The sequence below is a fragment of the Salarias fasciatus genome, chromosome 6, assembly GCF_902148845.1.
Source record: "Salarias fasciatus chromosome 6, fSalaFa1.1, whole genome shotgun sequence".
NCBI lineage: Eukaryota > Metazoa > Chordata > Actinopteri > Blenniiformes > Blenniidae > Salarias > Salarias fasciatus.
In genome coordinates this window covers 4545121-4558411 of record NC_043750.1, presented here as the reverse complement: position 1 = coordinate 4558411, position 13291 = coordinate 4545121, and the positions used below count along the sequence as shown (strand labels likewise).

General features: G+C 44.9%; 1 protein-coding gene across 1 annotated transcript in view; it reads right to left on the bottom strand.

The window, feature by feature from the left end:
• Positions 1 to 13128, bottom strand: part of LOC115391150 (extracellular serine/threonine protein kinase FAM20C-like) — a 39563-nt gene extending 26435 nt beyond the window's left edge. The window contains exons 1-7 of the mRNA XM_030095269.1: positions 12662 to 13128; positions 11344 to 11519; positions 8739 to 8817; positions 8209 to 8301; positions 7991 to 8106; positions 7641 to 7821; positions 6459 to 6568 (exon numbers count right to left, since the gene is read on the bottom strand). Coding sequence (XP_029951129.1) covers positions 6459 to 6568; positions 7641 to 7821; positions 7991 to 8106; positions 8209 to 8301; positions 8739 to 8817; positions 11344 to 11519; positions 12662 to 13128 — 1222 coding nt within the window. The remainder of the gene's footprint in view (positions 1 to 6458; positions 6569 to 7640; positions 7822 to 7990; positions 8107 to 8208; positions 8302 to 8738; positions 8818 to 11343; positions 11520 to 12661) is intronic.
• Between the last annotated feature and the right edge of the window lie 163 nt (positions 13129 to 13291).

Below are 13291 nucleotides of genomic sequence, written 5' to 3'. Positions count from 1 at the left end.
GCTCTCATCTTCTGGACGTTTCTTAGTTTATAAAGAAAGTGTGTTTTTCATCAAGCCCCATCATCTGGAAACGTCTGGTCATCAGAGTTTGTGACGCCTCATGAACTCATCTGATGTCAAACCAGTTTACAGGAAACTTAAAATCTAAACATGCTACTGAAACCTAAATATTCCAGATCACAACCGATCCAACTTTCAAATCCGAACATTTCTTATTGCACCAAAATTTATCACTGGCATGTCGAGAAAGGTGAACACGTTGAACCCATCCAGGGCCAGGTCTACGCAGGGGCAAGAGGGGGCCTGGCCCCCTCAAATAAATGTTGTGCTCCCTCAAACTAAATCCCCCAAAATATATTAACACAAGCACACACCGCACCATCCTCGCTCCGACGCTACATGCGGACCCCCACCCCACTGAATGCACATTTGTGCCCCCCCATACACTTGATATGCCCCCCATGAGACGAATGTCTGGCAACGGGTCTGCAGTGACCAACTGCTACTCTGCACATCAATGGTCAAGGTCAAGGTCAAGGTTTATTTCTATAGAACATTTAAAATACAGTAAACACCATCCAAAGTGCTGCACATGTTGATAACACCATAAAGACAACAGAAAAATGCAAAAATGGTGGATTGGCTATTTCAGCGCCACGGACAGCGCCTTGGATTTATTGCTAAACAGCAACCCACTGTTACTTCACCACAACAGTCAATTTGCTATATCAGCAGCACGGACAGCAATTGGAATTCATCAATGAATAGAGACCCACTGTTAATCTTGACCAAAATTGTGGGTTTGGGTATTTTAGCACCGTGGACAGTGCCTTGGAATCCTCATGAAAGAGCGGCCCACTGATTTTCTGCACCACAATGGTGGATTAGCTATTTCAGCGCGATGCACAGCATCTTGGATTTTTACCGAAACAGTGACCAACTGATACTCTGCACCACAATGGTGGATTGGCTATTTCCGCACCATGGACAGCGCCTTGGAATCATCATGAAAGCGAACTACTGATATTCTGCATCACAATGGTGGATTGGCTGTTTCAGCATCATGGACAGCGCCTTGGATTTTTAATGACACTGCGATCAAGTGATACTCTGCACCACAATGGTGGATTGGCCATTTCAGCACCATGGACAGGGCCTTGGATTTATCTGTAAACAGAGACTTAATATTAATCTTTAGCTGAAGCTAACAATAACCTCTAACCGCTAACTGCCTCACCGACAGCCCCTGCAGGCTCTGCAACAGGCCTGGGAACGCACTGGACGCGGAAGCGCCGCACACGGATTTTCTGATCGCCTCCCATGTTAACCTATCTGACTGCCCGCACACAATTCGCAGGGGAGCGCGGCTCGCGCTCTGCAGCGTGCCCGCTCTGTTCAATTTTTCACGAGAGCCACAAGCGCCGAGAGTGCCATTTGTCAAGCTGGATAAAGCAGATCAGACCAGACAGGAAGTCGGAAACAGAAAAGGCAAGAGAATCCGGTCAATTTTCAAAATAAAATAAATTAAATGACGATTAGTTACGGACGGTGTTGCTCATCCATCTATAATTTGTCACTTGGGTCTAATCACAAGAGAGATGGACACAAACACAAACAGACATACGCACCCAATCAAACAAAACCACACACACACACACACACACACACACACACACACTCAGCGACAGAGATTCACGTGATGCAGAAAAAGAGGACAGGAGGAGAAAACGGCGGAATCTTGAGTTCCAGGGCTTTCTAACAGTTTTTGAATCTTTTCAATCGGACAAACGGATCAGGAGTTATATGCATTACAAAATCCATGTTTTTTCAAAACAATTTTTGGTATTTTTTAACCGCAGAGAATGGAAGCACATACGAGAGGCGTTCAAGTACTCTCGGAAACTAGAGTCAGCCTACATTGGCTCCCAAAGCTACCACTACGCTAATGTGTAAATTTAGCGGAAGCTAATTAGTCCGCTAATGTTTTTCAAAGTTAGCTTAACAGCTAATCCGCTAATGAAAATGTTAGCTTCGCTAATTAGCAGTTAGCTGATTAGCAGACTGCGCCCACCACTGACGGTGGATTAGCTATTTCAACAGCATGGACAGCGCCTTCGATTTTTCATGATACAGTGACCCAGGGCCGGGTCAATACAGGGGCAAGAGAGAGCCTGGCCCCCTCAAATAAATGTTGTGCCCCTTCAAACTAAATCCCCCAAAATATATTAGCACAAGCACGCACCGCACCATCCTTGCTCCGACGCTACATGCGGACCCCTGCCCCCGCTAAACACACATTTCTGCCCTCCCATACACTTGATATGGCCCCCATGAGACAAATGTCTGGTGACGGGTCTGAACCCATCAAAGGATAACTGACCCCAAAATCAGAAAACACACAACAGAGATGATCAAAGTACTTATAAAGGAGACATGAGGAAGGACTTATCGCTCTATAAAAAAGGTAATATAAAAAAGAGGAATTTTAACAGCATCATGTCTCGTCTGGCCATGAACAGCGCTGATTCAAAGTCACGAAGATGCGCTTGTGTCAAAAAGACAATCACTTTGCATAATCCCAGAGAGCACAACAGACATAAAGCCACAGAAACGATCTGAAGGAATAACTGATGAAACAGGCCATAGAGAGAGAAAGGCTGCCTGTTGAATCAGAAGCCTGTGGCAGGACTGAGCCGCTGAGCCAGGCAGCAGAGCTTTTCCCAACCATCCCCTTATTTAAGAGCAAAGTGTCAACAAACTTCAAACAGATGTTTAATACTTAGATTTAGGGACTTAGTTAAAGGGATACTTCAACATTTTGGCAAATTGGCTGTGAAATATCAATGCAAAATTAGAGATTGAGTTGTTTATGCGAAGATTGCTACGATGGAACTACTTACTAAACATGGCGTCTGGGCGTAGTGATTTCAAAAGAAAAAGTAGTTCCCAGTATTTGCTTCAGTGTTGTAACGCTACAATATTATTTGTTGGTGTTCCACAGCGTAGTGAACGTGCAGATTATAACGTGTCCACCAAAGTGTTTTGGGGTTGTTGGATTGTGTATTTGATGAGTTTGACGAGGGGAAGCAAAAATACCATCCACTTCCATTGTGTCCGTCCCGAAAACCTTCCCCGACTCACCTCTGAATAAACAACAGCTCGCCCTCACAAAAAAGGTAAGTATGCTGTTCGAAATGACTAAAGAATTGCGCTAAATGGGCCAATTTGCCAAAATGTTGAAGTATCCCTTTAAATCATTATATATTTGCTTTTGTTTGGGTAGACGGTTATTAAAACCCTTTAAAACACGGGGTTCCATGATGCTGCGACAGTTAGTTTGAACTCACCCGGTGAACAGATGAAGGGCATTTCTGAACTGAGGAACGCTGAGGAGCAGCATCTCCTGCAAATTCCTACACTTACGCTGGAAAGAAATGCTGCGAGCGTTTTTGTGCCACCTGAGGTGATGAAGAATGAAGCTCAAGGTTAAAATAAGCAGACAAGCCGACTGAATGACGCAGAGTCGGCGGGTCTCACCAAGAGAAAGCTTTCTGCAGTCTGAAGTTCCTGAAAAAAGAGATTTCCTGCAAAGCCGTCCACTTCTCAAACTCGGAGTGCCACTCGGCCAGACTGGTGAATCCGCCATAGCCCTGCTCGGTCACGTGCAGCACAGCGGTCGGGGAGAAGACGTAGTGCTCCGGGCCTGCAGCGCTGGAATCAACCACTGTCAGGTCATAGGGTCTGTAAACAAACAGGACATCACTGTGCTGTCAAACCTTAATGCCGCCAGTAAATATCCGGCTGAATTCTACGACCTGCGAGTGTCTCGATCCACTTCTCTCAGGTAATAAAACTCCACATCCTCAGGGCCTCTTTGCTGGCCGAAGAACTCAACGAGCTGGATGCCGGTCAGAGGGAACTTCCCTTCTTTTCCCATCAGGGGGTTTTTCCTCTTACATGCTGCGACTGCTTTTGATTTGTGTTCCTCTCTCACACTGAAATAATAAAGGCAGAGTGAACATGAACAACAGTGATTCATCCCAGGCTCAAAGAGGGACTCAGATAAGGTGGTCATGATTATGACACAGATGTAAAAAATGTGTTTATATCCAAGAAGATTTCAACAAGTTTCAACAAATTATTCGAGTCATAACATGAACCAGCATGCTTTATTATTTTAGTTCCAATATTGAGTGGCCAAATGTTTAATGTGTTTGAAGATGTGGCCTCTGAAGTAACAGGAGTTTGACACTATAAATGCATAAAAACAGAGTATTGATTAATTACATACCTTGATTGACTTTCTCTAACAGAGCCTAAAGCTGAGGCCGTCAGTCGAGCTCCTTCAGTCCATTTTTTATCCGCTGCTGCTCTTCCAGGCTCCACCCGAGCGACGAGATGCGGCAGCTCCAGCAGCGACGGAGGCCAGCCAGAGGTGACGTGGCTGAGCGGAGGCCTGACCGCCGAGGCGGCTGAAAGACGTGCCTGATCCACGCTCAGCGGCGGGAAAGTCACTTCAGCACTGAGCTTCGATTCAGATCTTTTCACGGCTTTTCCACAAGTCAGAGAGGATCCACCAGGGGACGTTTCCTCTGAACGGGCAGCATGCATGCTGCTGATCTGTTTGTGATTTCATGAAATCACAAACTTTGTTCCATCAGGTCACATGACTCGGTGTAAAATAATCTGGAGGCAAAAACACACGAAGGTTAGAATAATTGACATGATCAGGTATTTTGTATTTTCATCATGTCAGTGCAGGAGTAGACGCTCCTGGTCTCAAAGGACCAAAATCCTGCACGTTATTCATCACAATCACAATCCGAAACCATGGAATCATGAAATTATGCAGGATTTTGAGATTACAAGACCAGGAACACCCACTTCTGTGTCACATTATAGCTACACAGCTTTGTATTGTACCCTCAAAACTTAGTGACATCCCTGTCTGTCAACATTAACACTGTGAGCAGAAGCAGAAAACATTGGTGAATCACAGCAGTTTGATTCTTGGCTCTTTCAGAGTGATTATACAGAATTTAATGATTAACATTCCTCATATTCCTCATGGACGCTGATTTATGTAGCAGACACACCATTAGTTTCCTCTTTCTTTATTATTATTCTCGTTCTAAAAGAGCCTGCAGCTTGCTTCAATTGATAATACAAGCTTAGAAATATCCTTTAAATCTTTATAGTTTCCTTCAATAAGAATAAAGTTGAAAAGAGACGTGTTGCTAGCAACGCTATTGTTTTCTTAGCTATTGTGCTAAAAAAAAAAAAAAAAAAAAAAAAAAAAAAAAACCTCCGTGATTGTAAATCAAAGTCGTTCTCTCAAACTTTCCTTCCTGGTTCAAACCTGCTGCAGTCGCGGTATTAATAGAAACAATGTGAGTTTTCAATCCGAACAAGTCGCTTTTTTTTTTTTCTTTTTTTAAACAAAATAGTTCCAAACTAAGTTTCCTTACCTGTCTGTGTTGAAGTGGCCGCGTTGTCAGGGAGACGGCTGGTTGCCATGGTAACAGTGCAGCCGGCTCGTGCAGCGGGAAAGCTGGTCGGACCAGCCGTAAAGGTCAAGTGTGTTGATCCTGAACTCTAAACCGATCACAGCCTCCTTTAACCTCAACGCTCTGACAGGTTCGTTTGTTTGAAGAAAGAAAAATAAAGTGGGGGAGGGGGGGTCTAGACCCCACCTTCCACTGGAAACATTCAGAAACTCACTAATTATTAATTTAATCTTCCAATCTTGGTGATAAACACTTGTTGGAGCAGGAAACATGACAGATGTTCCCACTGAGCCAAAAACTGGAACCCTGTCCATGCTAAACCCCTGCGATGACAGAGATATGAGGGTGTGTAACAACTTAGAGCGTACTAATGCTCAATAATGTAATAACTCTGGCCTTTCTGAGTGTAGTAAAGCGAATAACATAATAATGTGCCAATCATGTAATGAAACAGTAAAATAGAAATGTTACTGCAAACTGCACAATAACTGCAAAAGACTTCCAGTAACTGCTTCCTGTATGATTAGATTATTCATTAGATTAAATTTTGAGTGTTTTTTTTTTTTTATGTTACTCAATCATGACAATTTATCAGATTTTTGACCAAATGATAATGGATCAAATACATTATTACACTATTGGCAAATTATTGATTTATCGGCTTTATCACATTAAAAAAGGCCAAAATCATTAGATTATTGTCTGCTACAGGGGGTCTGAACTGCAATTCCTCAGAAGAACGGTTAACTGCACTCATTTGAATTTAAAGTAAAAACCAAAACCACGTGTCACATAAGTAATAAGTTACATTGAATAAAGTCTCTTTCAGAGTTCATACTCATACTGCAATGTTTCTGTTAGACCATAACGGGTCATTTTCATTCTACAACTTTAAAGTCTCGTGAAGGTTTCGCTTGTCTGACCCACAGCAGACGAAAGAGGGAAACCCACCCATGAGGTAGTCCAGTATGATCATGTCCATGAAGTCCACCAGCCGAGTGCCTCTGTCATACGGCGCGACCTTCTTCACCGATGAGCAGTAGTCAGGGTCGGTCTCCCACCTGAAACCGACGGGAGCCACAGCAGAGGAAACAAACAACATCAGATAGCAACTGCTTTAATGCCACATTAAAATCATTCTTTATTTAGGCAGATTATTGTGTTTAAAAAAAAAAGACTTGTAAAAGTGAAAGACTGAACTTATTTACTTAAAATTAAAGAGTAAAACTTCTGAAAGACATACAAATAAGAAGAAGTACAGAGCGAAAATTAATTTTTAAACTTATTGGCATACAGAGCCGTAATCTCCAGGCTTTCTCTGTGGCAGTGGTGAGGACACACACACACACACACACACACACGATTCAGCTTGTATCGTAATGAAATCAGGGACAAATTAGTTTCTGAATAAAAAATAAATAAATGAACTTCACAGAAAATTAACTTCACATAAAACCACAAAAATTCCATTAATTTCCTTCAACTTTAAATGATTTTTTTTTTTTTAAATAGAAAAATAAATTGTCAGCGTTCAGCCGTAATCGATGTAACTTGGTCGCAGTTAAATTCAGTGTGAATAGCAGCACTGATCCTCTCTGTGTGACTCTGAATCGTCCTCATGCTGGGTTTTAGTAAATCTGTGTGTTCTGTATCCTCTGAAACTGAACTGGGGTCACAGGGTCACATTCAGGTCAACTTTGACAGAAAGTAGAAGATACCCTGCAGTACGGACAGTCCATAACAGGGTGAAAATACACTAGAACTGAATTTCTTTTGGATGTTTTCTCCTGTCTCCTGCTCGACAGGCCGTTAAAGGACAGGATAACGTGGTAAACATGACTGATCATTGATCTTTTTTAATCCAATACTGCCAAAATGGACCTTTAACCTATGAGTTTCTGAACAAAAACAACTGAAACGTGTCAGACGACTCATCAGACCACATTATTCAGGCTGGTGACAATAATTTAGGATAACATGGAACAACTGAGGAAATACAGGGTAGCAGTAAGACTTTGTGAGCCTCCAGAGAAAGGCTGGGAACAGCTGACATGTCAGGTTTGAGACTGTGAATTTGAGTGTTGAGTGAACTGAGGACTGAATTAAAAGACAGTCGAACCCGAGCCCACTGACTTGGCCAGCTTGCTGCGGCTGTAGGAGCGTCTCCACGGAGACCTCCAGCTGCGGCGCGGCGCCAGGGACAGGTCCGGCAGCATGGCGGCCAGGGAGGCCTCCAGGGCCCGCGGCCGGCCGCACACGGCATGCTCCGTGGAGCAGTAGTAGCTGCACTGGCCGTAGAAGCACACGTTGCCCACTGGGGGGCGCCAGAGGAGTGCAGAGCGGGAAAAGAAGCCGGGGAAGGAGAGGGAGAAGAAAGTGATGAAGGGTGTGGATGCTTATTGACTGAGCTGTGAATTAAAGGGAAGTGTGAATGAATGCTGGGGGTTAGGGCGTGGCGGCGGCGGCGGCGGTGACGCTGCTACCGGGGGAGGTGAAGAAGGTTCGAGCCAGCTTGCGGTCGGTGGTGACGTCTTTGATCTCTTTGACTACGTCCACCAGCCTCCCAGACACAGGAGGGATTCTCCTGAAGCCCAGAATCCTGCAGAGGCGGGAGGAAAGGCCGAGTCAGAGGCTCAGATTGAAAACCGCTTCCTGAGTTTCTGCTGTCCCGCAGCCGGCTGGGGGTAAATGGATTTCTGACCTGTCGAGGTGGAAAGCTGCGATTTCTGCATTGTGTCTCTCAAAGTCGGAGAAATAGAAGAGGTTGTAGTTGGTCTCGTCGTCTCTCTGCTGCCTGTCCGGGAAGAAGCCATGACGTGTTCACGATGATACCTGCTTCCTGTCGGGAATGCTATTAGAAAACACTCCCAATGTCTTCATGCTCGGCTTATCAAAATAACATGTACACGTTTGATATTTTTCACGTTAAACTTCATTAGTTACACCTAAACTGAAGATATCTGCATTGAACTGCAGAATTCTCTCCGTAAAATGACAAAAACCCAGAAATTCTTCTCTTTGTATGTTTTTAAAGCGTCTCCCAGGCGGATGAGAGCTGGTGTGACTTCTTCAGATATCGCTATTCAAAATGTGAGAGATTCACCAAGAAAAGAAAAGCAAAAAAAAAGGCATTTCTCAGCTGCCTTTAGGTGTTAAACTCTTTTCTTTTTACACCTGTGTGGAAGTAGTAGTTTTGTGCACGTTGTGTCACGTTTCCCATGAGCCACTCACTTCATGGGCTTGAACATGGCCTGGCCGTAGTTTGGAAACGATATGACCAGCTTCAGCTGCGTCCCCCCGGACTTCTGCACTGAAAAACAGCAGTGAGAGCGTCACCATAACAACAACAGTGCACACACACACACACACACACACACACACACACACACACACACACACACATGCCCGGTGTGACAGAGGACATGTGCGTCAGCGCTGAGCTAATGAACACAGGTCATGTCGAGGTCATTACATCTGTTCTCTCACATTCAGCCCTTCTCTGCTATATTTAGCGTGGCTTTGTATTCATTCAGTGATTCGAACACATTCTTCAAAATGACGTGTTGAAGTGGTTCACCGAAAAATATCAGGGTAACACAAAACAAAACACTCGAGGAGCAGAGATGGCGTCACGCTGACGGCTTCATGCTGTAATTAAATACCTGCGACGAGCAGAGGCTTCAGCGCATTGGGTTCAGAGGCCGGACTGGTAAAGCGCTGCCTCAGTAACCCTTCGATGGAGACTTTAAACTTTAACGCTTGTCTCTGTTGTGATGAAAATTCCAATATTTTCACAAAAACCAAACAATTAATCCAGAAAATGAACAACAATCTCCAACACAAAGGCTCTCCAAAAGAACATCATCATTTCAGTCTACGTTACTGAAATGCATAAATCAATCAGAGTAAATCCAGTAACATGAATAAAGGGAGAGCGGGGAGAACTTTAGACAATATAGGCGTGAAAGCGGGCGCTGAAACACGTTTCCTGTGTTCATAGAGGCCCGTGTGAATTATTCATTCATACGTGTTACTGAATTTTAATAATGACTTCTTTATTGATTCCTTCATTTATGGATGGTGAAAGTATACATAATTAAAAAGGTGGAAAAACAAGAGGAATAGTGAATTAGTGCTATAAGATCAAATCAGATATGGATCATATATACAGTACAGTATATATATATATAGGAAGATGGATCTCCTAAAAAAAACCATTGCTATAAATAGTCTATCTGTGTTGTATTTTTTAAGGCAGTCTGTCACTTATAAGCATTTTTAACAGAAACAGATCAATATGTTCATCAGTCTGAAGCCACAGTGCTGGAAAGTGGAATGAATAAAGTAAGAATTTAGTTTCTCTCATATATCGCACCCTGAGTCTCACTGCTGAGAATCCAGCTCACTGTAATTCAGACGACACCGACTGATCCACACTCAGAAAACATGCTGCTGCTTTCAGATCCTCCTTCTGAGCTTCTGTGACGGAGGCACAAAGCGGATTTACACAGCGGGAATGTGAAGCCTCGTTCATTCAAACTGTACGTTAGGTTGAATGAAGTCTCAATCACATGCCGGCCCAGAATACTGAGGGAAAAAAATGGTATTTACAGCAGTGTATAATGAAGCGAGGCCGCGTCCTCTGTGAAGAGAGGAATAACATAATAAACCTCATTCAAATTAAAAACGAATTCTTCAGTTCGCTCAAGATTGTCCTGCTCCGGACGCTCTGCTCTGCTCTGCTGTCGTCAGGAGGATTATGAAGGTAAACCTGACAGATATTGCTACTGAGTGCCTCAAACAGAAGATCCTGAACTCTGTGCAGCAGAGATTTTCTGAAGGTGAGCCTTTCACTGGACTTTATGTTTCCACTGGGATCCAGAGAAGAGCAGAACTCTTCATGATGCTTCTAATTTAAAAGATGTGACTGGTCTGATCATTTGAAACTGTTCATTTCACGTGCTGCATTTACAAATAATCACATTTTGAAGTTTATTTCATTGAAATAATTAGAATAAAAGCTTTGAGATCTGCAGTCGCTTTTGTTTTAGCATGATCCATTCTACAAAAGTGACAAAAAAAATGGTGAAAGAATCACTTTTACAGCAGTGATTCATGATCTTCCAGTAAAGGTACGCTGCAGAATGAAAACAGTGAAACACCAGGTTTAACAGCACTGTTGTTCTTATCATTGTTTAATTGTTGAAGGAAGTAAATACAGATGGTAAAGATTAAACTGTCTGGTAAGATTTTGTTAGGTTGTTTTTGCATTTATCCTCATCCCATGTGTCGCGAGCCGTAGGAGCGGACCGGAAACGCAGAAGGAAATGAGGTGACGATCAGAGCGACTCTATATCTCCCCCTGCAGGCTGGCACTGGCAGTGAGCGGTATAGGAGGAGCAGGATAAAGTTTTATTCCTGCATTTTGAGCTACGTTGTCGCCTCTGATTCATGTGAGAGAGACGCTGTTCTTTCATCTCCACTGTCAGCATCAGCTTTATAACTCACAGCCGAGCCTTAATGCGGAATATTCTCCCGTATCTCAGTGACCTGATAGATGTAGAAAGGCTTTTCTGATCTGACAGACGCTCCTGATTGACCCTGACAAGCGCGCTGCATGATCAGCATGTCGTCCGTTCATGTTCCATCATCCTCTGAGCCTCTGAGGTTCCTCCCCAGCTCCGCCGTCGCTCTCATTTCACTCCAACTACAAAGTCGCTCCACATCTGAGAGCGTTGCCCAAAACCCCGGCTGTCGCACAATCCGTTCAGAAAAACACCGCGCCTTCGCCTGTCCGACTCTTCGGCCGCGATCTGAAAGGAGCGCCGCGTCCAACCTGCGCTGACGATGCGGTGCGTGGCGAGCTCCTGGACCAGGGCGTCCATGTTGGGGTCCCGGTGGGGGTACAGCTGCCAGCGGGAGATGGCCAGGTGGAAGCGCAGCCACGGAGGGTGGCTCTCCCGGCTGCTGTTCCAGGCCACGTCCTCGTAGCCCTCCTGGCTCGCGCTCACCCTGGAATCACACCGAGACGGGAGAACCGGCTATAAAGGCCATCAACGTCATGTCTCGACAGTGTGACTAGTTAAGTTTCTGCTGAATGTTCTTCATGTTTTCTTTAATTTATTTAATTGGGTTTTAGTTCAGAGCCTTAAGAAAACACGAGAGCGTCTCGATTCAATGTGACCCAGTGAGGTTGACAGGGATTCATCATTACCCATCATTCCAGTGTGATCTTATACTGGAGTCTGCCAGCTGTTCAGAAGATGCTCAGTCGAAGGGTTTTCAAAGGCTGGTGTAGATTTCCAGAAGATTCCAAAATCACAGGCGTGAACTTTGAATGTATCTGTGAGTCTTGATGTACAAACTGGATCAGAAACCTGATTCCATCAATCAGCCCGACTCACAGCGTCAATAGAGAAAACATAACGAAGATAAAAACCCTCTCAACTTTCTCTCAAGGATGCGGAGCGACGGTTTGATGTTAATTCGACGCTACAGAAAGAGCCAACGCCGATGACTCATTCTTGTAGGGAATTAAATAAAATATATGAAAAATGACTGGTTGTGTGAGCGTTTCAAGGAGAACGCTAAGTGATTTCAACCTCTCCGCTTTTTCAAAAGAAAGAAAAACCCACAAGAACTTTCTTCTATTTGGCGACTGACATTTTATATATTTACAAATTCATTTTTTTAAAAAAACCCAATTAGCGTGGCAAACGGGAGCGACTGGTTAAATGGGGCTCATGCTGATTGGGAGTGAGTTGCTGGTTGTGTCTCCAGCAGGATGCTGAGATGTATTTCAGCTGCTCGCGTGTCTGCAGAGACGTTAACAAAACCCAAAGAAGCAACACCGTCACAAATACCAGCCGCCCCCGTCGACGGGAGGCGCTGCTCCCTGCAGTCCCGCCCATCTGCTGGAAATCTTCTGCTTCACATGTTTTCCAGAGAAATGCACAAAGAATCCGAGCGTGACGTTATGATTGGAGCTGAGAGTGGAACTTTTAACCCTCTTCCTTCCTTTGACTAGATTGGTCTTTAACCACATCCTGTATGTGTTCCATGAAGGGATTATTCTGTGTCGTATGCGTCGTCGTGGAAAGTTTCTGGTTGAGAGAAGAAGACAAGCGGTGAAACTCCCACCGCTTCATACTGACCACATCAGGGAGCTCTTCTCACTCGTCTTGACCTTCGGCTTGACCTTGAGCAGCCGGTCGTCCGCGGTGACGGCAGGCCCGGGTGTGTTGTACAGAGGATGGTCAAACAGCGCCTCCAGCTTCGACAAATCCGACTCCAGAGACTCGGTTTTGTTCACCAGCTCCTTCCTAGACGTTGCGTTCTTGCGTCCTTTCACTGGCAGGGCCTTATCGGCGTCTTCCTGGGAGGATCGTCTCTGTTTGGCGTCGGTGGGCGGCTCAGCGAGCGCTCTGACTCCTGCGGCGGTGTGGGTGGTGCGTGCCAGGCCACGCTGGGTCGGCGTCCCGGGGGACGGCGGCGGCGGCGGCGGGTCACAGGGCTGCCGGTGAACGCAGAGCGAGACCAGCGCCAGCAGGAGGTGGAGGAAAACGGTGACGAAGGCCAAGGACAGACAGATTGTCCTGGAGCGATGGCGCGTTCGCCACATCGCCTTGCTGGAGGGGAGGAAGAGGAAAACACACACAACCACGCAGGGAGAAGAGTGTTTAGAGCTGAAGCTGAAATAAAAGCATCAACTTGGCATTATGAAGACCGAACACGCGTTCAGCCAGCTCTCTCACATCATGAAAAGAAATCAATTCATTTGCATC